Source organism: Biomphalaria glabrata, chromosome 4 (genome assembly GCF_947242115.1).
Source record: "Biomphalaria glabrata chromosome 4, xgBioGlab47.1, whole genome shotgun sequence".
Lineage (NCBI taxonomy): Eukaryota > Metazoa > Mollusca > Gastropoda > Planorbidae > Biomphalaria > Biomphalaria glabrata.
Window position 1 is genome coordinate 22,104,975 of NC_074714.1, and position 27,057 is coordinate 22,132,031.

Below are 27,057 nucleotides of genomic sequence, written 5' to 3' on the forward strand. Positions count from 1 at the left end.
AGCTTTATTTCACACAGATTGGATTCCTGTATTTTGATAAAATCATTAAATAACGGTTGTATACCATTGGGAACATATTGTTTTTTAGGGCTTTAATGACATTTTCCCCAAAACTTGAAAAAAGGGCTGACTTTGCCTTCATATTTTATTTTTGTCCACAATGATGGATGTTCCCTAGTAAAACAGATATTTCTCTCCCCTTGTAGATGACTTGGGAGAGTATTCACAGTTCTGTAAATCATGCAGAACAACATCCGAAACATTGTGTTCAGTCTGTTGTTTTTTTATATATTCTTTTCAACACTTGACTTGTAGAGGATAAATAAAAAGTTTCCCTTTCAGAACTTATGGTCTATATGGCAGATGTTGTAAATACCTCATAAATTAAGTTTTGTGCACATTGAATCACCATTCTATTAATTAGAGTGCCAAGAATAGCAGGAAATATTTTCTTGTCAAGTGAGGTAAATGAGGATGTTTCATTTTGTGGTTTCTATGAGGTGTTCTCCATTCTCTTTTAAGAGGATCAAAAATGATAAATCCAGGGGCTGAACCAATAGTGTGTTCCTCACATTTGTTTAATACTAAATAACTGATGTAAGAGCTTAAATAATCTCCTAAATAACTGACATAAGAGCTTAAATTATTTCCTATCTATATAGGAATGGTCAAAAAACAATTCTTTGAAACTGGCACTGTTAGTCCACCTTTTTTACACTATCCACTTTGTTCTTGTACTGCACCTCAACAGAAAGTCTTTGCAACTGTCAGTCCACCTTCTTTACACTATCCACTTTGTTCTTGTACTGCACCTCAACAGAAAGTCTTTGCAACTGTAAACATTGTGACACAAGTTTGACATATTTTAGTGGTCAGTTAAGTCTTTAAGGTACTTTGACTGTTTATGTCTTATTAAAAAATGATGTGTTGAAGATTTTGAAATCCTACTTCTTAGGCCTGGCTTAACTTTGCTTACTTCCAGATGTTCAAACAAAACGTTTGATTGCACTTATAAGTGGACAACATACAAGTGCTTGCTACACAGGCTTGTGTCTGAAATGTTGTAGACAAATGCTAACAATAAAGTTGTACAAGGTATATGGATGGTGTAATAAGGACAGAAAGTTCAAACAACTTATAAGACATACAATTGTGTGAAAAGATTATTAAATGCAATTAAAAAACAAGGTTACAAAGACAGTTTGTGTGGAAACACAAACTCAGAATCGGCCCCCGAAGTGGTCCACCCAGGCAGGTAAAAAGGCAGGCATCAGTATTTTCAGAAAGAACATCAGAATTAAATTCAATCAAAGACAAATGACAGAGAAGAATAGAGAAAGAAGGTTAACAGATCTTGTGTGGTGCCCCAGCAGTTCAGCAAACCAAAGACAGGTGAAAGTGAATGTGAAGTTAAATGTGAACCTGGCCTAACTGATGTCTGATAATGAATATCTAATTGATATAATTGCTTTGTAAATGGTCAATCTCTAATTCCTCAAAAAAAAAAAAAAAATTTCCTTTATTGAAGTGTTGGTTGCGTAGCTATTATCTGTTAAAGTTCACGTGATAATATGAAAAACTACTTATTAATTGTTGTTTTAAGTTTTGACCAACTTATATGCATACTAAATAGATTTTTTTCTCTTTAAAAAAAAGTAAACATTTTTTTTTCTTGTAAATGTAGTAGTTATTTCCATGGTTTTCTTATTTCTCAACAGAACCTAAACACATAAAATACCATTTTCTCTAGGGGTTAAATATTGTCAAGCATTGAGAGACATGACAGACATGTCTTGAAACATTTTGCTCACATTTAAATTCATTGCCTCATTGTTCAATTTAAGTGTTCATTTTAAAAAAACAATTTTAACTATTAAAATCCCAAGTCACTAAACAAAAACAAAACAATAACAGATGGATAGAAGACTATTGAAACATTAACAAGTACCTTAACGCAAAGCAATTAAAAAATTAATTTAAATTCATAGAACAATGACATCACTCGAAATAAAGAGAATAAACATATAATATAATATTTTTTTAAGCTCCACAAAGAACAATGGTAGAACATATTTTTATACAAATATTTATTTTGTTTGGCAGCTTTATTAAGCTTGTGAAATAAAAAGACAAAGAATAAATAAGAATATATTTGTACAAATGCAATGAGGGCCAAGAGTTTCACAAAATGAATCATGGATAAGCTTATTAAAGCATCCCTTTCATTCCAACACTACACAATGGGAAGAGATAATCAAAAGGTGTTGGCAAAATACAAGATGTATGATTTCTGGTCTACATCTTATTTTTGTTCATATTTATTTAAAAAGTAAAAACTACACTGCACAGAACCTAGAAGGTGTTGTGACCAAATACTTAACACTGTGCAGTACAGATGTTATTATAAAGTTAGTCTTTTCAATTACAAACACAATTTTATTGGCCTCTGTAGAAATCAACTGAAGTTAAAAACAAAAAAAATATTTAGAAACTTTATGAAGCCTATGATAAATATTACACTATTTTGTTATTAATTGCCATATATGAATTTAGCAAATGCGCTCAATGTAGGCATAGAAATTAAAATGTATATGACTGGTAACAAAAAAAGTAAATAAAAAATGTAAATTTGTATAAAAACTTAGCACAATGGCATCAAGACAAAACAGACAAGAGAAGCCACTGTAATAAGAACAACTTTTATAAATGCAGCCGATGGAAGATGGTTTCAGCTGAAAGGTTTATAAACAAAGTGACGTAGGAAGTAAAACCAACCAAGTATTAAAACAAAATGTCTAAATCAAACATCGCAATCAATCACAGTATACAAACATATATATATTAAGGCTGAAGAATAAGCAATGTAATTGCATTTAAACAAAATACTAAGTGCACAGTTTGGTGCAAGCAACAACTCAGAAAGTGCATACATTGACCCAAGCATATTTCATTGAGCACAAGATGGTGTGCCAATCTTATCAATGAACACTTCTAACTCTTTCTCTCCATAATTATTATCCACATTCCCACAGAATTATTCATTAAACTTATATGTATTTAACTTTAATAGCTTATTAGTTTGTTATCAGACATTGTTTTATTTGGTACTGAACTAAAGGAGAATGTGCACCCTTTTTGAGATAAAACAAATTGATGTTTATAAAAACAAAATAAAAGATTATTTTGGGATAAGGGAATTAAAAATTAAAAATTAGACTGTGGACAAGATTCTTTAGAACAAGATCTAAACATACAACAAGAAAATTAATTGTCTTGAAGTCACCACCCCATGAACAATTAATAAAAAAATATAAAGCCCTTTTTTTCGCCCCCACCACTTTATAAACATCGTTTTGATAAAAACATTGAAAATAAAAAAAATACATTTTTTTCCAAAGGAAAACTATTCAAGATTAAATTATAAGCAATTAAAAACATTATGGGAGGAAAGAAAACATAATAACTGACTTTTTAAACATTGACGATACTATCATCGATTAGGCTGCAAAATTGAGTAAAATCAACGATGGTATCATTGATTAGAAGAGAAAGAGGTAATACTGGTCCAATCAAACACAGCAAATAAATTCAGCCTTAGATGTAAGAAACATTCCTAATTTAGTGTAAGCGATACCTGAGTGTCAAAGTATAAATACACTAAACATTTAGCAGTTCATGTTATTCAACAAAACTAGAAACATGCTGCCATAGATGAAATGCTACCAGAAGCAGATAAGAAGAGGTCATCAAGTTTTTTTAAAAAATGACATGAAAAATGTTATTTCATTTGTTAAAGTAATTTATCCCTTCATTATAAAAATAGTTTTACAAATAAATAAGTAACACTTTTTACAAATATTTGTCTAACCTGAATATTTAGATTTTTCAGTCTTAAAATCAAATATGATTCTCTTCCAGAATTTTGTCAGAACTATTTTTTGGTAGTTTGACATTTTTGTTAAAAGAACAGAAGAAGTGTAGGAGGTGAACTGTTGAAGAGGAGGAAGATATTGCATAGCAGAACAATCAAAACAAAGCACATAAGCTATATACGGGAAGCGTGGTCGAGAGGCTAAGTGCGTTTGAGCCTAGCTTGGCTTGGCTACCTATGAAGGGGGCTCAAGGTTTGACACCCGATTGGAGCAGAGTTGTGTTTACTGAGCGCCTAAAGGCAGCACGGAAAACCAACTCCTAGATACCCCCTCTCCCCCACAACTGAGATTGGACCAAAGCGCTCTGAGCATGCTATAAGCATGAAAGTAGCGCTATTTAAAAGCTATAATAATATAAAAGCCATAATAATAAAATATAAGAATATGATAAAGTTAATATTTAAAAGATGGACTAGCAGAAAAGCCTGTACCTTCTACAACCAAACATTCTTACATTGAGGCTTAAAAAAAAGTTAACATTCACAAACATTATCAATCACTATTTGTGTGATACAAATTTATTATCCTACCCCGACCCTTCTTTTCTCACAAAAGTTAAAACAAAATCAAGTTTTGATACCATGATACATCTAAGGACTAGCAAACCTAATTTTATGAAAAATCTAAAACATCTGCACAATTGCTAGGTCCACGGCAAGAGAGCCCACCACACACAATGAGACGTCCATTCACTGTGATGTAAGAACAAGAGCAGTGGCTACTAGGCATGTCGGCTAATGTGGTCCAGGTGTTGGTTTCCACATCATAAGCTTCAGTAGTCTTCAAAGGCTTACCATCATTGCCTTAAGGAAAAAAAAAATTATTGCTGAGAAAAAATCTTTTTGGTAATGCTCATTCAAAATCTAGATCTACTTAAATCTAATAACTTTTATCTACATCTCCAGTAACTCTAGAACCAATATATTAATATTAGATGTATATTCTATCAGACATATACTCAGTAGCTCACTACAATCATGTAAAGTAGGCCTACATCTATAAAATCTATATAGATGGCCGGTAGTTCTACTAGATCTAGATCTTATAATTCTTAAAATAGATCTAGATGTCTAAATCTAATCCCATTTGAACTCATGGAAGTCGGCAGACAGGGTTCAAATTAGAAAAATCTAGGGGCCATCGTAACTACGGAACAAAATTAATACTGCATAGCGGCTGGGAATCATGATATTGGTACTCTAATAGTGATATTTTTCTGAATTTTTCAAAAGCTCAAAAGCTGGCAAGCAGCCATTGAAGTCTAGACGCTCTAGATCTAGATAATCTAGATCAAAAGTATTCAAATTAAAGAAACTAGATATTCAAACCACTCTAGTCACTGAAGTCTGGACTAGACTAATATAAGACAATAAGGTTACATGAGATTTTTTTAAAAATAGAACTTTAACTGTGTCAAAAGACCAGATGTGCACATGTTCAAAACAAATCTTATTTTGCATTCTTTCGAAAATAAAAAAATCAGATTTTTTTTTTTCATTATAAAAAAAAATTGTAAAAAATTTTGGATTAAAAAAAAAATGTCGGGAAAATTTTTTAGATTTTTTTTCTAGAAGATTGGATCAGAAGAAATTTTGGGAATTTCGAAAATTTTCGGAAAATTCCCATCACTGTTTGTTTATTGTTACATTTCTTCATTGGTGCGTTTAAAAACTTCTTCCTCCTTCTCATTTTTATTTGGACTAAACCAATATATGAGATGAACTGCACAGTGGTTTCCTAATTAGGGAGCTCTCCATATAGTTTTCTTTCTATTGGTGTGTTTTGGGGCCAGTGTCTTGGTAAAGAGTACAGTTTTGTAGGACATGGTCGGCATTCTCTGGTCGCACTTCACATGGGCAGATTTTACTGGTTCCAATTTTGAGCTTTGGGTACATATGTTGTCTCATTCTGTTGTGTCGGGTTCTGAGATGAAAGATTAGACCTTGATCTTAACGGGATGAGAGCTTGTTCATTTCCCATTTATTTTATTTACTATTAGTTTCTTTATTTCTTCTGGATAAAGTGCAATGTTTAACAACTTCTGACATTTTGAGATCTACCATCTAATGGTTTGAAACAATTCCAACAAACTCAATGGCAAGTTTTTTAAAGAGAAGATAATTAAATAACATGCTCTCAAAGTATGTGATTACTATTTAGATACTAAGCAGTTACCTAGTCCACCAGCACAGATTAACTTTCCACCTATCACACCAACACCAAAGTCTCCTCTTTTGGTCGGTATGGACTTGCAAGTTGTCCACTCCTCTGGAGAAACAAAAATGGTTTAACTTGACAGGATACATGAATACTGGTATTAGAAAACAAGAACATATAATTCTGTACGAGACATATCTATTCAATGAAGGAAATATACCTGTACCTGTTTAGGTATTGACATTAGAAGGGGGGGAAAAGGCAAATAATATAATCTTTTCATAAAGAACTAGGATGTAAATTCATAAACATATATATTTTTTTATTCTAGTTAGTTAAAAAGGATTGAATTGAAGTTATTTATAAGTAATTACAATTATTGTTATTAATATTTTTACAATACCTCTACTCAACTCATACCTTTGTGAAAACTAAGACTTCAGGGTAGGTGAGCTCAAAAACCTGGGAGGGCACTGATCTTGAAAGTGGCTCTATTGATTTTACCAGAAATTTGAATCTTAGGGTATTTTCCCATGTAGGCCCTATTCTAGAAGGGGAATGGGGAGGGCTAAAAATGTTCCTTTTTTTAAAATCAAACATTCATTAGTTATCAAGAGACAATTAATCACTCTATAAATAATTTATTTAAAATTGTAAAGAGGTATTATCTTTTAGAAAGTATTTTTTAAAATGTTTTTCTTGTGAAAATCCAGTTGCAGAAAAATTTAATTATATCTTCATGAATACTGTATTGTGATTAATTTTAAATGTAAAACAATTAATTGAAAGAAAATTAAAATAAAAAAATTCAAGTATGTTTAACTTTCATGAAAATATAATAGATCAAAGACACAAATTAAATGATAAATTTAAAAAAATTATTTAGAAACATGACAAGATCATATTTTGAAAACAGACTTTTACTCTAAAAAGACGTCTTATTTGAAAACTTTCATAATTTCAGTTATTAACTCTTTTTAACTCAGGAAGAATGCTACCATCGTTGACTAACCCTGGCAACGTTGATGTTTTGATTTTTTTTTTCTCCCATATATGTTTTTAATTGCTTAAAATATTATCTTGAATAGTTTCCCTTTGCTAAACATACGGAATTTCCTTCTTTCAATGTGTTTTTACAGTGAAAGATTTTTTTGAAAGAGTGGGGTCTTTAAAAGGCTCTATTTTCTTTAGATTTATGTTCTGGATGATGGTGATAGGTGATAATAAGCTCAGAACATTCATTTTATGTGTTTTTATTTTCTTTAGATTTATGTTCTGGATGATGGTGATAGGTGATAATGAGCTCAAAACATTCATTTTATGTGTTTTTATGTGTTTTCCAGTACTTTGGTACTCATAACTGCTCTGATTAAGAGATGCCTGATACTAGCTCATTGATAAGTTCTTTGACTGGACTGGACTGGAAAAAAGCTAATGTCACCCCCCTATTTAAAAAAGGAGAAAAATCTGACCCAGGAAACTACAGACCAGTATCACTTACCAGCATCACATGTAAAATCCTAGAACACATAATATGTAGCAACATCATAAACCACTTAGACAAACATAATGTCCTCACACCATACCAACATGGCTTTAGGAAATATAGATCATGTGAGACACAACTAATAGGACTAATTGATGATTTTTCAAAAGGTTTAGATAATAGTGAACAAATAGATGCTATCTTACTAGATTTTTCTAAGGCTTTTGACAAAGTTCACCACCATAGTTTGCTTAAAAAATTAAAATATTTCAGCATTAATGGTCCACTGCATCAGTGGATTAAAGACTTTCTGATAGGGAGAGAACAAACTGTAATAATAAATGGCTCTAAATCAACACCGATAACAGTAAACTCAGGTGTACCTCAAGGAACAGTCTTGGGTCCACTACTATTTTTAATTTACATAAATGATTTACCAAATGGCATTACTTCAGGAACAAAAGTCAGATTATTTGCAGACGATTGCATAATATATAGAACAATAAAAACAACACAAGACACAGATATTTTACAAAGAGAATTACATGAATTACAGAAATGGGAATCAAATTGGAGCATGTCTTTCCACCCAGAAAAATGTCAGTTGTTAAGAGTAACAAAAAAACTAAAACAAATTAATTCCACTTATCTTATTCATGGCAAACCAGTAACACAGACTAAAAACGCAAAATACCTAGGTGTTATAATAAATGAAAAACTGTCATGGAATCCACATATTGATGAAACTACAAAAAAATCAAACAAAGCATTAGGATTTATTAAAAGAAATTTCTATAAATCAAATAAGAACATAAAACTAAAATGTTATTTAACCTTGGTTAGGCCAATATTAGAATATGCATCCTCTGTTTGGGATCCCTCAACTCAAGAAAACATTAAGAAACTAGAACAGACACAAAATAGAGCAGTGCGATTCATAACAAACGAATATTCACATTTGACTAGAGTAACACCTTTAGTAAAATCACTAAATTTAGAAAGGCTTCAGTAGAGAAAGTTCAAAAGTAAAGTAGCAATAATACATAAAACACTGAATCATAATCTTCAAATACAGAATTTAATAAAATACTCTGAAAGACACAAAGATAAAGGCACATTCCTCGTCCCATATACTAGGACAAATTTGTACAAATACTCCTTCTTCCCTAGTGCTATTAGAGCATGGAATGGGTTGCCTGAGCTAGCCAGGAAAACCAGTGACTTGGCAGAATTTAAGTCATTGGTTAATATGCATGACTAAATGCATGACGCGTAGGACGTAATCATCTTCTTTTTTGAAGTAACGTCTGTATTATATAAGATAAGATAAGAGTAATCTAGCTGGAAAACTATCAGATCCAGATGCTTTATTTGATTTTGTAATGGCTAATAGTTTTTGGATTTCATTTACTTGTTGATCTATATCTCCCATGTTCTCATCTTGTTTTAAATTAAGTATCATGTCTTTGTCTCCAGGGGATGAGAATTAGATTGTTTATCCCCTCTGCAGCTGTCAGCTTATTTTTTGTGTTAGGTGTTTTATTTTAATCTACATTGATCTCTTACTGAATTCCAATGAAAAGGTCTGTGAAGTCAAATGCTTGTGACTTGTATTTACATACATGCATTCTGCCCAACAAAAGGGGTTTTTATTTGTCCATGGTTTTAAAGAGAAGATTTCATCTTTCAGACTAACAGCAATAAGTTTATTTGTTGAGTAACCAATGAAGATTTACTTTTACAGTTAATATTGTTTTGTTTGCTTGAAAATATTTAGAACATGAAAACTGCACAAATACTAATAAAAAGCTACCTTTTTCTATGCTAAACACTTCACATGCATCAGAAAATCCAAGATTGGCAGGCTGAAGAAGACCCCCAACACTGAATAAATGAGACTCAGTGCTAGCATACATAGCAAAAACTCGCTTGCTAGGTATATCTTGGAGCTTGGTCCATTTGTTGGTAGAGAAATCATAAACTTCACAAGCAGTGGTAGGAAGTTTGCCTTGTCTGCCACCTGAAAATATTTTCATTACTAGTCAAATAAATGCATGTCAAATACAAGAAATGTCAAAATAATTATTAAATACATATATATATATTTTTTTTAATCTTATTAAGCATTTAAAGGACAAATTTAAAGGTAAAAAAAAAGTTAATGCAAATGTATGTTTGGCTCTGATTTAAAAGAATTAACTGTACCTTTTTTTTAATTACATGATGCCAACAAGTAAAGTTCCCCTTTCAGACCAATGAGGTCTATAGGGCAGATGATGTAAATGTCATCTGTTTCTGTGGCCCACGGTTAATGAGGGTGTCATGTGGCCAGCAAAATGACCAACTGCTTTACTTTTGCCCTTGTAATGTCAGGTACCCAATAGGGCTGGGTAAACTCAGAGGTGCCCTACAGATCTTAAAATTAAAAATCCCAGTCTTCACTAAGATTTGAACCTGGTACCCCTAGTTCAAAAGCCAAGCACTTTACCACTCAGTTATTGCGACAAAAACATATATTTATTTCTTTTTCTTTTTAAAAGAAACGATTAAAAAAAAAGTTTTAGTCATTGTTCAAAAGCTGTTTTTTTTTTTAATTATTTTAATGGTTGAAAAATATTGGCCCTTAAAATAAAATAAAAAAATTTCCAAAATTATTTTGAACAAAGAAATAAAAAGTGATTCACAAAATTTTTTTGTGTGCATTCTGGCCCTTAATGTCATTTTCAGTTTATCAAAAAACATTTAGTATCTGAACATCTTTCCTCCACCCTCTAAATTTCCCCATTAAGAAATAAAGTCTAAGAAAAATGATTAAAAAATGTTAACGTTATTTAGTATCCTCTAAAAGTCTCAATTACCTAGTAGGTACAGCTTGTCCTTAATAAGAAAAGGAAACGTTGCATAGCGAGGAGTCAAAAGAGGAGGCATTTTCTGCCACTTGTTCGTAGCCAGATCTAATTCCACAAATAAATCTGAAGGATTTGTATCAGCCGGCATGCCGCCCATGAAATAAGCTTTGTTCTCTACAATAAAAATAATTGACATTTTATTGATTAGTTTAATTATTTCACGTAATTATTAACTAAAGCAAAAAAAAAATGCATCTTGTCAAAATGCCTTACCTAGGCAACTAGAGAAGGATTTTACTGGTAGGTTAAGAATAGGGATGTAGTTCTTCCCAGCATCACTGAGCAGGTTTTATGGTTGAAGGTTTATACTTTATTTATATTTCAAGTATTAATATATTTTACAATTCTTTAGAAACTTTATCTATTAATTTCATAATACAGAATTATAGAATGTAGTCTACTTATATTATCTTTATATCTTTATACATAATTACTTCACATCATATTTGGTTTTAAAAGTATGGATTTTTGTTAAACAAAACAAAAAAATCAGTTTCATTTCATAGACCAATGTAAATAGTGTTCAATGTGATAAACTCTATCTGCACAATTAACAAAAGCTAACTACAAACCACTTACAAAATTAAAGATAAATAATAAAACTAGCAAAATATAAACAATTCTTTGAAAAAAGAAGTAAAGGGGAAGAATTCTGTCCTTAAAACTATATCTACCAATAATGTACAAGTTATTTCCCTTATGCGAGATTAAAAAAAAAAATTAATTACCAAAAATTAATTGACTAATTGAGTATTTTTGTTTATTGATTCATGTAGATATTTGTTTAAAGTATCAACTTTATCGCAGACTGCGTGAGAGAGAAATAACGTTAACAATTATTTAAGGGGACTAAAGCCTACTAATTTATCCATATCTGTGAATGACTCTAGCCCTTGTTGCTATTAAACAAAATAATGAATTACCAGTAATTAATTGTCTGATTGGTTACTTTTTTTTTTATTGATTCATGTCTTGCCTATGTGTATGAATAATTATGTGAAGTTGCAGCTTGACCCCAGAATGGGGGCGTGAGAAATAATGTGTACACATTTTGTACCAGACAGACAGAATGAGTTGATATAGGCTTTGTAAAAAACACTATTAAGTACCTCTTACAACACAAGAAATCCCAAGAAGTTTTTCTCCTAATGGATCAGCAATAGTCCATTTTTTGTCTGTCATGTCATACACTTCTATAGCATCCAAGGGAGCCTGAGACTCAGAGACACCGCCAACTGCTACAATTTTATTCCCAATTGCAGCAACTGCAGGCGCAGCTCTCTTTGTGGGCATGTTCTGGAGCCTGTGCCATTTCTTCTGTTTAAAGTTGTACATTTCAAAGCAGTCCAGTGGTATGCCTCTCTCATCACATCCACCAATGATATAGAGGTTTTCATCATGAAAAATTGGTGTTGCAAAAACTCTTTTTGATGGCATAGGTTTTAATGAGTCCCACTTGTAAACCATTTTTTTAAAAATCTGAAACAAGAAAAAACAAAAAAAAAATATTAAAAAAAAAAAGACCACTTTTAAACAGTTTATTTGAGCAATTACTTTGCTCTTAATAACTAATTAACTATTTTAAAATAAAAAATTTTTTAAACCTCCCACCCCCATAAAGCAAATGTATAAATATATTAGACTTTAAAATATTTTAATGATAGGCCTAGACTTATAAGACACTGTGAAAAATGTTTCTGAAAATTAACTTATTAAATTCTTGAGTGAACAATGGCTACATGCAGAAATACCCAAAGACATATAAGCCTGTTCAAAATAAATATTCTCTAATTCTCTAGCCAAATTTAAGTTTATTTATTTTATACTTTGAAAAATTAAAACGCCAAACTTAAGTTTTCCCAGTGTGGCCAATTCTTTATTTAACAATATACATCAATTGTCAAACTTCTAGGAAAATTGTTAGAGCCATTTTTTAGATCCTTGTCCAGGTTTTTCCCACCCACCTAGGTTTTTCCACAAAGGTATGAGTAGAATAAAGGTATTATAAAAAGTATGTCTATAAATGATGAATGTATAGATGCACTCTAAGTATATTATATTTGCAATGACACAGGACTCAAGATCTCTTCTTTTCTAGAAACATTTGTTATGTCTGATTCCCTTGATGTTTTGTTGAACATTCCATTATATAGTCTCACCCTCTTCAAAGGGAAAGGCCTTCAGAGTCAACCATGAGAAAATCAGGAGCCGGAGACCCTTAGGTAGTTTGCAGTACTCAGTGCTACACCCTGGTAGAAACAGTAACGCCGCTGATCCCAAAATGTATCCACATTTACCATTCCTTATTTAAATACATCAGCTACGTTTGGAGGGGAGAAAGGCTGTGTGGGTAACATCATTCTGACCATAGATATGATGCCCAGGCATTTATCTCATTCTTGAGATGAGCCATAGTGGCTTTGCGACAGTCAGAGGTTATAGATCATAAATATATATATTGCAGAAGTGAATCTACTTCTTCTAATACAATCTTAATAATTTTAAAAGAACACATCTGATATAATTTCTTAGCAATTAGATAGTGTTGTTCAGTGACAGTGATCATTGTTTGATGAAAAGGGAAGCGCAAAAACTATGTTCTGTGCAGAAGAATGAAGTGACCCAATTTATTTTCAAATAAAAGCTTAACAATGAGTAGTAATACATAGGAAATGCTAATGTTATTGTACATTTCATTTTTTTTGTATGTTAAACCTTCACCAAATAAAAAAATATTTAGTTTGTTATAACAAAATGTGTCACAGTTCCAGAAAGTTGGTGTAAATAGTTGGTTTAAATATTAAAATCTATGATAAATCATTAGTCTACTAGGACAAGACTTGACTAGACTATTTAATAAAGTATTCTCTAGCAGACTAATTTATACTAGAAAAAAAGATCTATGTATATATACTATCAACTATCACTAAATACTAGATCTGTATTATATAGATCTATCTAGTATTTCAATTTGATCTCTAGACTAGACTGTTACTAGACTGTAACTTACTAGTTACTAGAGACTGACTAGACATTTTAGATTTAGATCTTATCTTATATAATACACTAATACAAACATTATTACTTCAAAAAAGAAGATGATTACATCCTACGCGTCATGCATGTTAACCAATGACTTAAATTCTGCCAAGTCACTGGTTTTCCTGGCTAGCTCAGGCAACCCATTCCATGCCTGCTTCTTCTTAGTCTTAAATAAAACTTGGAAAAAAAAACTGTTTCTTCAAATTCTTAATTCTTGTTATTGTTCAATGTTTGTTTATTAAAATTAATTTTTTTTAAAGTTTATTAAAACTAAAATCAGAAATGAAATGAAAGATAGTGAGTAGTGATTACTTATCATGGGCGTAGCCAGGATTTTGTTTGGGGGGGGGGGGGGTAATAGTATGTTTGTGTGTGTTTACATGATCTTTATTACATTCTGACCCTTTATTCGATCGGAAGACGTTTATTATGCCCTAGAATGTTTCTTCTTGGAGTTAGTGGAAAAATTGTAGATTCCCTGCCATTGCCAGCATTGGGGTCTGGGGGAGTGCTAGGAGCTTCCCCAGTGCGGGGCTAAGCCCCGCCGCCAAGCACTATTTCTGGTATTGAAAGCCAACAAAATGAATATTCTGAGGTATCTACAATAAGTTTTCCTGCTATTAAAAAGTTTTATTTTAAAAACCTAAAATGCTATTCTTACTGCCTTACTGGCGCCAAGTTGTACTAGGATGTCATCGCAACCCTTAGTATGCGTAATTCATTTTGTCTGAAAACATGGCCCGCTAACCTCATGCTACGCTCTGTCACAGCCTTACTAAGGTGTCGACTCCCAATTTGGCATAGGATTTCCATGATTTAGACCCGATCTCTAATAACTGACTCCTAAAATCTGTCGTAGCCATCTTTGTTGAGCCACATTTAGTGTTTTTCAATTTTGGCAGATGACTATTCAATACACTTTATTAATGGAGCCCCGCCACTGGTAGAAATGTGTAGCCGCCTTTCTTGAATATGCTCTTGGAATTAGGTGACTGTAGTTTGCTTTAGATTTTATATCGAAAAGGGAAGTTTTATTGTCAAAATCATCTGTTGTGGATTTTAAACTAAAAAATCTCTGGAGTTGTTTTTTTCTTAATTCAAATTTACCCCATTTAGCTACGGTCTTAGAATTTGGTAACTGTAGTTTGCTTTACAATAATATTGAAGATAGAGGTTTTCCACCTCAAAACTCTCTGTAGTGGGATTTTAAACTCATAAACCATCTGGAGGGGTTTTAAAATTTTAAGAAAAGCCATCCGTAGGAGAGGGGTTTAAACTCAAAACCCCCAATTGGCTTGGCTACACTCAAATAATTTTAGTGTGTAATTTGCTTTTTTATATTAAAGAGGTATTTTTTTAGCTTCAAACTCCACTGGAGGGAGTTTAAAACTCAAAACCCCTTTGACTACACTCATAGAATTTTAGTGTATAATTTGCTTTGTTTTTAATATTAAAGAGGTCTTTTTTACCTTCAAACCCCCGCTGAAAGGGGTTTAAATGCTCATTTTAAGTGCATAGTTTACTTTTTTTCATATTGAAGAAGCATTTTTAGCTTCAAAGCCCACTGAATTGGGGTTTAAACTCAAAACTGAGTCGAAACCCATTAACCTAGGCTCATAACCTTTTGAGTGTGTAATTTGCTTTTTTTTATATTGAAGAGGTATTTTTTAGCTTCAAACCCTACTGAAGAGAGGGGTTAAACTCAAAACCCTCATAGAATTTTGAGTGTGTAATTTGCTTTTTTTATACTGAATAGGGAGTTATAAAATCAAAATCTTCCTTAACTGTGCTCTTGGAATTTGGATAGTCATTTGCTTTTTTTGTTTTGTTTTTAGAAGAGAGGGATTTAACTGCAAAAAACCCTGGTAGGGGGTTTAAATGCTCATTTTAAGTGCATAGTTTACTTTTTTTCATATTGAAGAAGCATTTTTAGCTTCAAACCCCACTGAATTGGGGTTTAAACTCAAAACTGAGTCGAAACCCATTAACCTAGGCTCATAACATTTTGAGTGTGTAATTGGCTTTTTTTTATATTGAAGAGGTATTTTTTAGCTTCAAACCCTACTGAAGAGAGGGGTTAAACTCAAAACCCTCATAGAATTTTGAGTGTGTAATTTGCTTTTTTTATACTGAATAGAATAGGGAGTTATAAAATCAAAATCTTCCTTAACTCTGCTCTTGGAATTTGGATAGTCATTTGCTTTTTTTGTTTTGTTTTTAGAAGAGAGGGATTTAACTGCAAAAAACCCTGGTAGGGGGTTTTGAACTCAAACCCCCTCTGGTAGGGGGTTATAAACTCAAACCCCCCAGGTAGGGGTTTAAGCCCCTGGTAGAGGGTTTTAATCTCAAAACCTCTTAGTAGTCTTCAGGGTTCATAGCCAATTTCATGAATGATTTTCCAGGTATTTTCCAGGTTTTCAAGGTAGAGTTTTAGATTTTCAAGGTATGCATCGCACCATAGCAATCAATATATATGTATATATACATACATATGACATAAATATGTAAAAAGAACAATATATATATATATATATATATATATATATATATATATATATATATATATTAAATTTAAAAACCCTCATTAAAATGTATGCTGATAAGTTGAAATCATACCTCCAAAAAAAAAAAAAAGAATTCATCTCTAGTGTTTCCTAAGCATTTAAATGCAACTTTTTAATACATTAGAAAACACACACAAGCTTGCACTACAGAAGAATAACTTTTTAAAAATATGAGATGTAATTCAGCTAAAACTGTTGCAATCTGAAGTTGGAAATTTTCTTAAATTGACATAGATTTGTAAAAATAATATTTCATTCTTACTATAGCAGTTGACTTGCTTTCCATCAGTTTTAAGTAAATTACAACCAAAATAACTCTACGGGCTTTTCTACAGCTGTGTGCGAAATATTTTCGTTAAATCTACAGTAGATCTAGACTCTAATTTAAATCCCTAAATTCGCGGACTTTTCACGGCTGTGAGAGAATTATCTTCACTCTATTCTATTGGATTAGCGTAAATTAAGTCTAGGTCTAAGTCACTAAATTCGCTGACTTTTTTCGAAATATCTTCACTGAATCACCGTAAATCTAGTCCCTAAAATTCGCGGACTTTTCACGGCTGTGTGCGAATTATTTTCACTGAATCTACCGTAAATCTAGAGTCTAGATCTAAGTCACTAATTTCGCGGACTTTTCACGGCTGTCACTGCTTCTACAGTCTAGATCTAATTAAGTCACTAAATTGGCGGACTTTTCACGGCTGTGAAATTATCTTTACTGAATCTATCGTAGATCTAGACTCTATAGGTTCTAACTCAATGTCACTAAACTTCGCGGACTTTTAACGGCTGTGAGAGAATTATCTTCACTAGATTCTAGTGATTTAGCGTAAATCTAGAATCTAGCGTATTTCTAGAGCAATCTAGACATTAGATGTACCTGTATCTAGATCCTTAAATTAACTAAAATTCACGGAATTTTCAGGTTAAGCGCGAATTATCTTCACTAGATCTAACTTAGATCTAAATCTAGATACTATTTCTAGCTAGATGAGAAGGAAGGATCGTGAGAAGACTCAAAAGTAAAGTACCGGTAGCAATTATACTTAAACACTGAATCATAATCTCCAAATACAAAATCTAATAAAATACTCAGAAAGACACAAAGATAAGATGATATACCGGTACGGACTTTCCACGCGAAGTCACTCTTACAAGAAGAAGATTTTCGGCCAGGGAGGGCCCAGAGGGGTGTAGCCTTCACATTAGGCTGCTAATTGCTCTAGTTATAGACAATAGTCACTACAGACTAGATCTAGCGCGTCTTCAGTCGTAACATTGAAAGGAAAATAGTGCTAAGTGAAATGCTTGCTTGAGCCAAGGTCGTTTTCAATCACGAGGTCGCGCTTCACAAGTGGGTGAAAGGCGGTGTAGACGCGTCATCACTGGTCAGCTCAATGTAACCGGGAAAAAAACGAAAATAAACACCTGGTATCGGGAGAGAAAGAACTCAAGGTCCAGTTTTAAAATTCAAGGTTTTTTCACCGTTTTTTACGAAATTCAAGGCTTTTTCAAGGCCTTGAATTTAATATGAAATTCAAGGTGTTTTCCAGGTTTTCAAGGTGGCTACGAACCCTGAGTCTTAGCTGCGCTGGGGCAAGTCGAAATGTCACCCAAAATAAACAAAATCAAAGCAAAAAATCATCAATTACTCATTTAGACTCTAGTAATCATTTACTGAATTCAGTGAATTCCTTCCCCCCCCCCCCTTCAACCGCGATTTCATTCAGTTTACTAGATGTAGACTAATCTAGATCTATATAGTATATACCTAATTAGAATAGTTCTAGACCTAGAATTTTATTGATAAAGATCTAGATAGATTTATTTCTATAGATCTATTCTAGAATCTAGTCTAGATATCTTACTTTAACTGTCAAAATAATGAGTCAACAGCTTCTGAACAAAACAAAATGTACACCAGTCCAAGCAGTTTAATTATTTGTCTATTGGCACCCATCATATTTATTTTACATTAACCTAATGTTTCTTATACGAAAATCCTCCGCCATTTTTATTTTGACCCCTTTTAATTGTAATAATTAAAATGAAAAAAAAAATGTTTAAAATAAATCGGATAAGAAGAATAAGAAGTATTGTTCAATTGTGATTCTAAAACTTACAATCATAAATATTTGAGATTGAAATTTTTAGACTACATTATCAGTATTGGGCGCATCCGATTTTTTTGTATCTGATTTTAATTTGAGCTCTACTCATTTTTACAATGCATAACTATACATGCTTCATCCGGAAAGTTGGGTTTAGTCAAGTCCTATCTATATATATAGGCCTAATTTTCTTCATGGCTCAAGAGTCTAGACACTACGTAATGGAAAAATCACTCTTTTATTTTTGCAAGTCGACGGACTAGAGTTACCCTACGTAATTTAGAGGGGAAAAAAGAGGGAAAAAAAGGGGGGGGACAAGTATTATTCACCCGTCACTAAGTAGCAGGGCCGGCCTTAAACATTGTGACCAAGAAGTCATATAAAGAGAACAAGTAATCTACTCTGTATTCCCCCGTCACTAAATAGCAGGGCAGGACTTAACCATTGTGGAGCCCATGTGAAACGGATTTCGCGGGGCCAAGTTTGGGTAGGGAAGCGGATAATAAGTGAAAATTAAGAGTTTGTATTAGTAAATACAATGGCTGCCTGGTCGTGCGGTTTGCGCGCTGGACTGTCGTTCAGATTTATCGATGGTCCAGGGTTCAAACCCTGCCCGCTCCCATCCCCCGTCGTCCTGCGGGAGGTTTGGACTAGGAAGTAAACTATCTTCAACTCTGAAGGAACATCCGAAACATGTAAAACATTTTACAAACAAACAAATAAATTCGTCTTTGCATTTTATTCATTCTTTACTACGTACAGAATTACTTAACGAGCTTAGCGTGTAGCGAAGTCATACAGTATATTTAAAAATTCTATTTCCTACATAGATCACGCTCAATAGCAATAATTACCAAAAGTTTTAATCTATCTATGAGAATTGTTGACCTCAAGTATTTCTTCATTAGTTTGAGGTGCGATAAGCTTCTTTCACTAGATTTCACAATTACAGGTATTGCATAATGCCGTTTTTTGTTTGTTTTTTTTTTTGTTTTGTTTTTTTTAAATCGCGCCTAGGATTTTGGTCTATATATTTCAGGATATTGGTATGAGTTTTCAAAAGATTTTAATAATTTCCGGATATTTCCAGGAGATTTCCAGGAGCTCCTGGTAAATCGACAGGAGGCCGCGGGAAATCTGTTGTAAGTTTAAAATGGTTTAATTTAATAATTTATACAACTAGAATTAGCGCGGGTCCTATGAAAGTGCGGGGCCCACTGCGGGCGCATAGGTTGCAGTGGCCTAAGGCCTGCCCTGCAAAATAGCGCATATATAGGTTTATATGTCATATTCAGCCCATTTTTTTTAACGAAAGTTAATTTTCTACAACAGAAATTACGAAAGTTATATAATATAAAACTTAAAGACATTTATATTTCATGTCTATAATAAAAACAAAAAAAAAATATGTGCAATTAAAAACATTTTTACAAATTGTTTTTGATTTTAGTGATATTTCAAGCTTTTATAAGCTTTCTCAATGCACTTTGATTCTATCACTCATCAGGACTAGTTGGGAAAATACGGAGTCGTTTGTCAATAGTGTCTGTACTACTCTATATTGTTATAAAGTATATAGCACCTCCTTCGTGGTCGAAGATGAGCACATTTTTTCATTTCCCTGTGAATTCGAAGATGACTATGAAGTCCAATCCTCGATTTAAAAAGCCGACCACACACATAGCATGGGTAAGTTGGCTATACTTCAGGACTTGAATGACGGCGTGGATGCATAGGACGCGTCTAGCTTCAAGCTATGAGGAGAGATCAAGAGCTATGTTTCCCAGCCGTGAATGTCAATACCACACTCCTTGAGGAAGCTCTTAATGGTGTCTATAAAACGCTTGTGTTGACCCCCTTGAGCCTTGAGATCGCCTTATGCACATAGCTCCCCATTAAGAAGTCGTTTGGGAAGGCGATTATCTGGCATACTGACTACTTGTCCCACCAGTTGAAATTGGAAAATTTTTACTGTGGTATGGATACTTCTCATATGTAGGATTTCAGTATCTGGTATGTGGTCATACCAATGCACAATATGAATTTTCTTTACTATAGGTGGAAGAAATTTAGCTTTTCGTTGTGTCGGGAATATAAGTTCCAGGACTCTGGACCACATAAGAGTGAAGGGAGGACTACAACACTGTAGTCTTGCAGTTTTGTAAATATGCTGAATCTTCTCCGTTGCACACTTGTCCTTGCAGACTGCCAAAAGCATCACTCGCACATGCAACAGGGAAGTCTACCTAGTCATCTAGGTTGGCATTTGTTGATATGCTACTTCCCAAATAGACAAACGTCTTAACATTTAATAGTTTCTGGCCATCTTTATCTTATCCTATATAATACAGACGTTACTTCAAAAAAAAGAAGATAATTTCGTCCTACGCGTCATGCATTTAGTCATGCATATTAACCGATGACCTAAATTCTGCTTAGTCACTGGATATCCTGGCTAGCTCAGGCAATCAATGGACCTCATTCACCAATCGCAAACAAACAACATTTAGCCACGTGATTATATATATATATATATATATATATATATATATATATATATATATATGTTGTTTTTTTAAAGCAGTGTTTCTCAATCTTTGGAGAGAAAAAAAAGAAGCAAAAAAAAAAAAAAAAAAAAACAGCCTTGCTGAGGGCTTTTTCTTGATAGCTAGGGGGTCTGGGCAAAGCATTCTTCACAGCAGAAACGCATTCTCCTGACATGTACAGCTCATTATTCACCCTATTTAAAAAGGGCCTTTTGAAAATGTTTTACTTGACTATCGCATCGTACCCAGCCGGAGTGACCACCATCTACACAGAAGGCTCTGTGCAGACGCTCGAGGGCACAGTGAAAGCTGAGTATGGGGCGGTAGTTCGACTCTCTGACACCCCCCAAAAGAGACGAGCTCATGGGACCCTGCAAATGAAAAAGTGGCCTCGAGGCTGAACTGGAGGCAATGTTCCATGCACTGGATTGGGTGGAAGGAAAAGTACGTAGCGGGGCTGCGTCAGCCAACGACGTAGTCTTGTTCACAGACTCAATGTCCGCACTAGATGCCTTAGAGGGGCTAGAAGAAGGTATCAGAAGGGCATGGGACCTCCTCACGGTCGGGGTCGTCTCCTACAATTCGGTGTGAACGTTACCTTACAATGGGTGCCCGCCCATTGTGGAGTGGTCAGTCACTATTTGGCGGACCACCTCGCAAAAACCACGGTCGCAATGGCACTCGAGCATGATGAACCGTGCAGTTACCAAAGTGTACGATCCCTTTTTTACAAAGCTTGTCTGTCTGGTAAAAAGTTTGTACACGTTATTTCTCCCACAACCAATCTCAGTTTAAGCTGAAAATTTGCACAATTATTTCCTCTACCTGACAACACAATAATCATTTAAAAAAAACAAAAATTAGTTAATTAACTATTGGTAATTATTTTGTTTGAAATCTTGCAGAAAGAAATCGTACTTGACAGATGTTGTGGTATAGGTTGAATTAGGGCTCTTGAGGACTCGAGCTCTGAGTTAACCTTTTTTTATATATTAAAAAAAAGATCATTTAAATATTTACCAAAATACCCCCTTCTTCGCTACCCCCTTTCCCTCGGCGGGTGATGGAAGTGAACAGGGTTTGAACCCATGACCATCTGAACGACAGTCAAGAGCGCAAACAACACGACCAGGCAGACAATGAGTCTAAATATTTTCTTGAAATAATTTTTACTTCATTTTCCTGGTTGCTATTGCCAGATCTGACTTTTAAGATTTAATACAGTATTGTCTTACAGCTGAATAGGGCCTCAACCCTAAAAAGAGACTTTCGTGTTTTAAAAATATTAAATTTTTAACAAAATATGCATATTAAATATATGAAAATAAGGAAAATAAGAATATGTTACACAATTACTGTTTTTCGTTCTTATTACAAATATTTTTTTAAATGTAGATTTATTAAGTGCATTAAATGTATAGGCTAGTGAAGCTTGAAGAAGTGGATTCTCCATATAAAATGTACTCGGGTCTATGCGTGGTGAGTTCTTGTCCTTATTAATTATTGCAATTTCTGCATAGGTTATCTTGAGACCTCAGTCTCTGTCTATCAAATAAAATCAGAAGGAATCTCATTTTTAGATCAAAGAACAATACACTAGAGAGTATTTCTTTTATTTATTTTTTTTTTAAATTTCAAGTTTACATTAAACATTTGTGTGAAAACATTTTGTTCAGTTATATTGTGAAACTTTGAAGACTTAAATAATTTATTTGCTTTTGCGTTTTTCACAGAACGCAGGATATAACAACTACTATGAAACGTTTTAACCCAATAGAATAAGTATATGTATAGATAAAAATAAAACTACATAGATTTTAGTGCAATGTGACGTTCTGCAAGCTGAACTAGTTACAGCCTCCTAGGGAATTTCAACTTTCCCAAGATGTTTGGTTTCCATTGTACATCTGCAACAGATCACAGGTTGTAAAATTAAACCAGGAGCTATTCTAACGGATGCCTGATCGTGTGGTGTGCTATTTAGTCAGTTATCACACTATTGCCGAGTACCAAAGCTGTCCACAGTCATTGCCAGTTCTGTCGTCATGCATGGGGTTACGTCTAGCACTTTATCATCATTTCTAATACGTAATTAAAGAGACTAAAGACTTTCTCAGAGACTCTATTCGAAATATCAGAAGAATACTAAAACGATCCATAAATAAAGGTCTACCCAGCACATACCAAAATTACACGAGGGCAATATATACTTCTTTCTATACAATAATTAGACTTGAAGGGTTAAAAATCGAATATAAAATCTGTAGATTTTGGCTGTCACCTTGTAAAGTAAATTTTTACGTATAATTAAAATAATTTTAAAAGCTAATAAGCTGTCTTTGAATCTTCAGCTTTATACTTTCACTATAGATCAAATATTGTTCTATTTGTACTTAACTTACAATAATGAAACAAAACCTTCATGGACCTAAACCTTCAACAAGACTAAACACATGATATTATGATTTGATCATATACCCTGTTTATCAATCAGACGTACACAAAGGCTTAGATTCACCAAAAAAGACATCATTAAAATTCACAATATATTTTGATAATGACAGACAGTGTTGATAACTAATTCATACCTTTGTAAATAATCCATACTTTTTTTGTACGGCTTCAATTATTTAACAAAGATGTATATTTAAAATAGAACTACATACTTTAAAATTCAACGGATGGTTCTCATGCTCGAAGTACGATGTCTCGAGAATATTGATTGATACTTAAAAGGATTGTTTAGAGAGTATTAATTCTTTGGATCTACGGCTTACATTTTGGCTTTGCATATATTTTAAATTGAGAACTACTATTCAATAACACATTTCAGAACGTCATAGCAGTGTTGTTGTTCTTTCTATATCGTCCACTCACAAACGATAAAACGGTGACTGAAAGCTCAAGAGTGGCTTCCAAAACATTAAGCTATTATGTTAAGTCGAACGGTTGTTGAAAAAGACATACCTCAGCGAAACGAAAGTGACTACAGTTGCTGTGATATACTTTTATTTGACGAGAAACTTGCTTTCAACTTTGTCTTTGCTATTTTCTGTTTCATATTTCTCATTGCGTTTGTTGGAATTGTGTCTAATATTTGTAATGTAGTTATTTTCTACAAGCATGGTTTTAAAGATACAGTCAACATTAGCCTTTTTGTCTTGGCAATATCCGACCTTTGTTCTATTCTTCCTCTGATATGGACAGGCGTCTTGGCCGAGCCCAGGTTTCTTCCATACGATGTTCCATTCAATGGTATGGACGTCCAGTTTTTGGCGGGCAGCTGGCCACATACGTGCTTCGCCAGGCTCACCAGCTGGATCACGACATACGTCATGTTTGAACGCTGCCTCAGCATTGCGTCTCCGTTCAAAGTGAAAATTTTCTTGACCCCTAGACGCGTCCTATGCATCCACGCCGTCATTCAAGTCCTGATCGTTGCCGGCGTTGTTCCGACCTACTGCATTTACAGCCTGGGCTGGAGCTACGACCCCGTGTGCAATAAATCTCTTCTGAGCCTGCAGCAGACAGACAACGCATTGGAAATAGCAAACGTTACAAGTGTTCTAAATAGTTTTGTATCCACTTTGTGCTCTTTCGTCGCCACGGCCATGTGTACTTCCGTGATTATTATCAAGCTAAATCAAAAGACTCAGTGGCGCATAAGCACAACCTCCGTGGCAATAGTCAACTGCGCTTTGAACACTATTACAAGGAAAGACAGAAAAGCCATCAAAATGGTGGTTATCGTTTCTTTAGTGTTTCTGGTCACTGTCTCGCCTTCGGTCATTCTTATAATTATCACCGTGGCCAATGAAGACTTCAATATGTATGGCCGTCTACGCAATATATTCTATGTGGCCTACAGCTTCACATTTCTCTTGGAAGCTGTCAACTCAAGTTTCAATATAATCATTTATTACACAATGAACGGTCGATACAGAAAAACCTTTAAAGAACTTTTTTCTATCTTTTGCAATGTAAAGAATCGGAAATTAAAAAAAAAATAACTGAAAAAAAATAATTTTAACACCCAATGAATGGTCGATACAAAAAGAGCATTTATTTGTTTTTGTATCGACTGCAACGTAAATAGTCGAAAATAAAAACATTCAAACTGAGTCAGGGAAAAAAAAAGCATTTAGAATCTTTTTCCTTGAAAATAGTTATTTAGAAAGGTGATGGTATCATCATTAGATGAGAATCTTGGTGACATTTAGAATTGGACAAACGCTAAAAAGGCCTACAATTGTTTAGACGGCGTGGTGTAATGGCAATTGACAAATCTTTGTGGAGATAGCTTGCCGCCCAATGTGCCGAACGGCGCGGGAGGATCTAAGTGCAAGTCTAAGGACCTTATATACATACTTTTGATTTGCAATGGTGACATTTTCATAATTAAACGTTGAAACTCGCAAAAAACAGCGAAATGTTAAAAGATAAATTTATTGGAAATATTTATACCATAGACTTATATATACTATATCTAGACTGGACATGGAGACTTTTTAACACTACAAAAAATTTGAAAAATTTTTAGAAAGTTTGATCAAGGCGTTGTTTTGTAAAGTAGTTAAAAGAAGTAGAGGCTATTTTTTTTCAACCCTAACCTATGTAACATATAATTTAATTTTTAGATGTTTGTAAAAAATGTTTATCATGTTTCGGATGTTCCTTCAGAGTTGAAGATAGTTTACTTCCTAGTCCAAACCTCCCGCAGGACGACGGGGGATGGCAGCGGGCAGGGTTTGAACCCTCGACCGTCGATAAATCCAAACGACAGTCCAGCGCGCTAACCGCACGACCAGGCAGCCATCCTAGATCTAGATCTAGTAAATGAGTATCAAAAATAAGAGTACTCTTGTAAATTATTATTTTGCAATTTTTAGATACATAATCTTCTTTATCAAAAGACTGAATGTAACACTAAATTGTGATTTTTTGTGTATTTTTGATAATCAATTACTAGATCTAGATCTAAAAAATAAAATAATATGTTACATAGGTTAGGATTGAAGAAAAAAACAACAACTTTACTTCTTGTAACTACTTGACAAAACAACGCCTTGATCCAACTGTCTACACAATGTTCACGATCTGTCGCGGATAAGAATTTATTTCCAGTTTCCAGTCTAGTAGTAGATATAAGTCTATGGTTTATACATAAAGTCAAATCCGTAAATACCAAACTTTTCCTCGTACATACGGTGTACACGCTGATGGGCAAAGAAAGTGTGTGTGTGTGTGTGCGTGCGCGCGCGCGCGCAGAGTCTAAATTATCTATTGGATTGAAGGATGCAAATGGAAAAAAAAAAGGGCTCCGAAAATTCAATGGCCAACTAGAGTGTATTCGAGGGTTGTGGGGTTGTGGGGTTTCCAGAATAGATACTTTTTTTTTCTTGTGGGTGGAATCGTTCTAATTTGGGCCGTTTCTTTGGAGAATAAAAGCATATATATAAACTCTTTCAACGCTCTCAAAGCATTTGGTATCAGCTAGTGATAATATACAGAAAATAAACAGAGGAACAACAAACGAGTTCGACTTTTTTAAAAAATTTGAGCGCAATTTGTAGGTCTTCTGCTTGAACAAGACAGATACTCCACTTTATGACAGCGTCACCAGGGGGAGATTACTCCATTCATGTCTGGGAGAGAATGCGTCTGTAACCGCACAGTGAGTTGCTTATTGATCCAAGTGCGCCCCGCTAGAGTTATCAAACTTTGTGATGGGTCAACAACCATTTTGGGTTTTCGCCTGCATTGCGTTGATTTGTATGGGACGGTGGCTGGGAATGGGAATAGAAGTTTACACACCGTTTTGAAGGCAGCGACCAGCGATACGTAAAATACACTTCGTCTGATTAAACCGCTAGATCTCTTAAATGTAGAACTAGATCTGGTCCATTCCAAGCATTTACTGAATTGCAACGAAATAAAAAAAAGTTTACTTTCAAAGCACAGTATTCTAGTGTTCGAAATGTTATCTATTACAGAAAAGTGCTAAGTTGTTTGTTTTTCCTCCAAGTCTTCATTACATTTATTTTGACTATGAAAAGGGGAGACAATAATACTCTAAGCATTACAGAAATTTACTCAGGGCACCGCTGATATGTTAGAGTAGATCAAACAGGTTTTACTCAGCATGGGAGGAATTATTTGAGAAATAATAGAATTGTCTTGCTAAGAGTTCGGCACGATCTAGAGAATAGAAGTTCCTAGGCGTTGAAATTAGTTCACTGTTTCAATGCTGGGGGGGGGGGGGGGGGCATACATACCTACATGCAGACATACATACTTACGTTGTACGTAC

General features: G+C 33.9%; 1 protein-coding gene across 2 annotated transcripts; it reads right to left on the bottom strand.

Annotated features, from left to right (window-relative positions):
• Positions 1 to 2,070: 2,070 nt before the first annotated feature.
• Positions 2,071 to 18,093, bottom strand: LOC106074164 (kelch domain-containing protein 8A-like). Of its 2 annotated transcripts, none has more exons than XM_056027135.1 (6): positions 17,959 to 18,093; positions 11,594 to 11,963; positions 10,434 to 10,598; positions 9,389 to 9,595; positions 6,108 to 6,200; positions 2,071 to 4,735 (listed from the first exon to the last, which is right to left on the bottom strand). In XM_056027135.1, the coding sequence occupies exons 2-6, from the start codon at positions 11,949 to 11,951 to the stop codon at positions 4,545 to 4,547; spliced, it is 1,014 nt and encodes a 337-aa protein (XP_055883110.1). In that variant the 5' UTR covers positions 11,952 to 11,963; positions 17,959 to 18,093; the 3' UTR covers positions 2,071 to 4,544. The 2 variants fall into 2 exon arrangements, with proteins under 2 accessions (XP_055883110.1, XP_055883109.1); XM_056027134.1 differs by having other exon boundaries at positions 17,862 to 17,984.
• Positions 18,094 to 27,057: the final 8,964 nt, after the last annotated feature.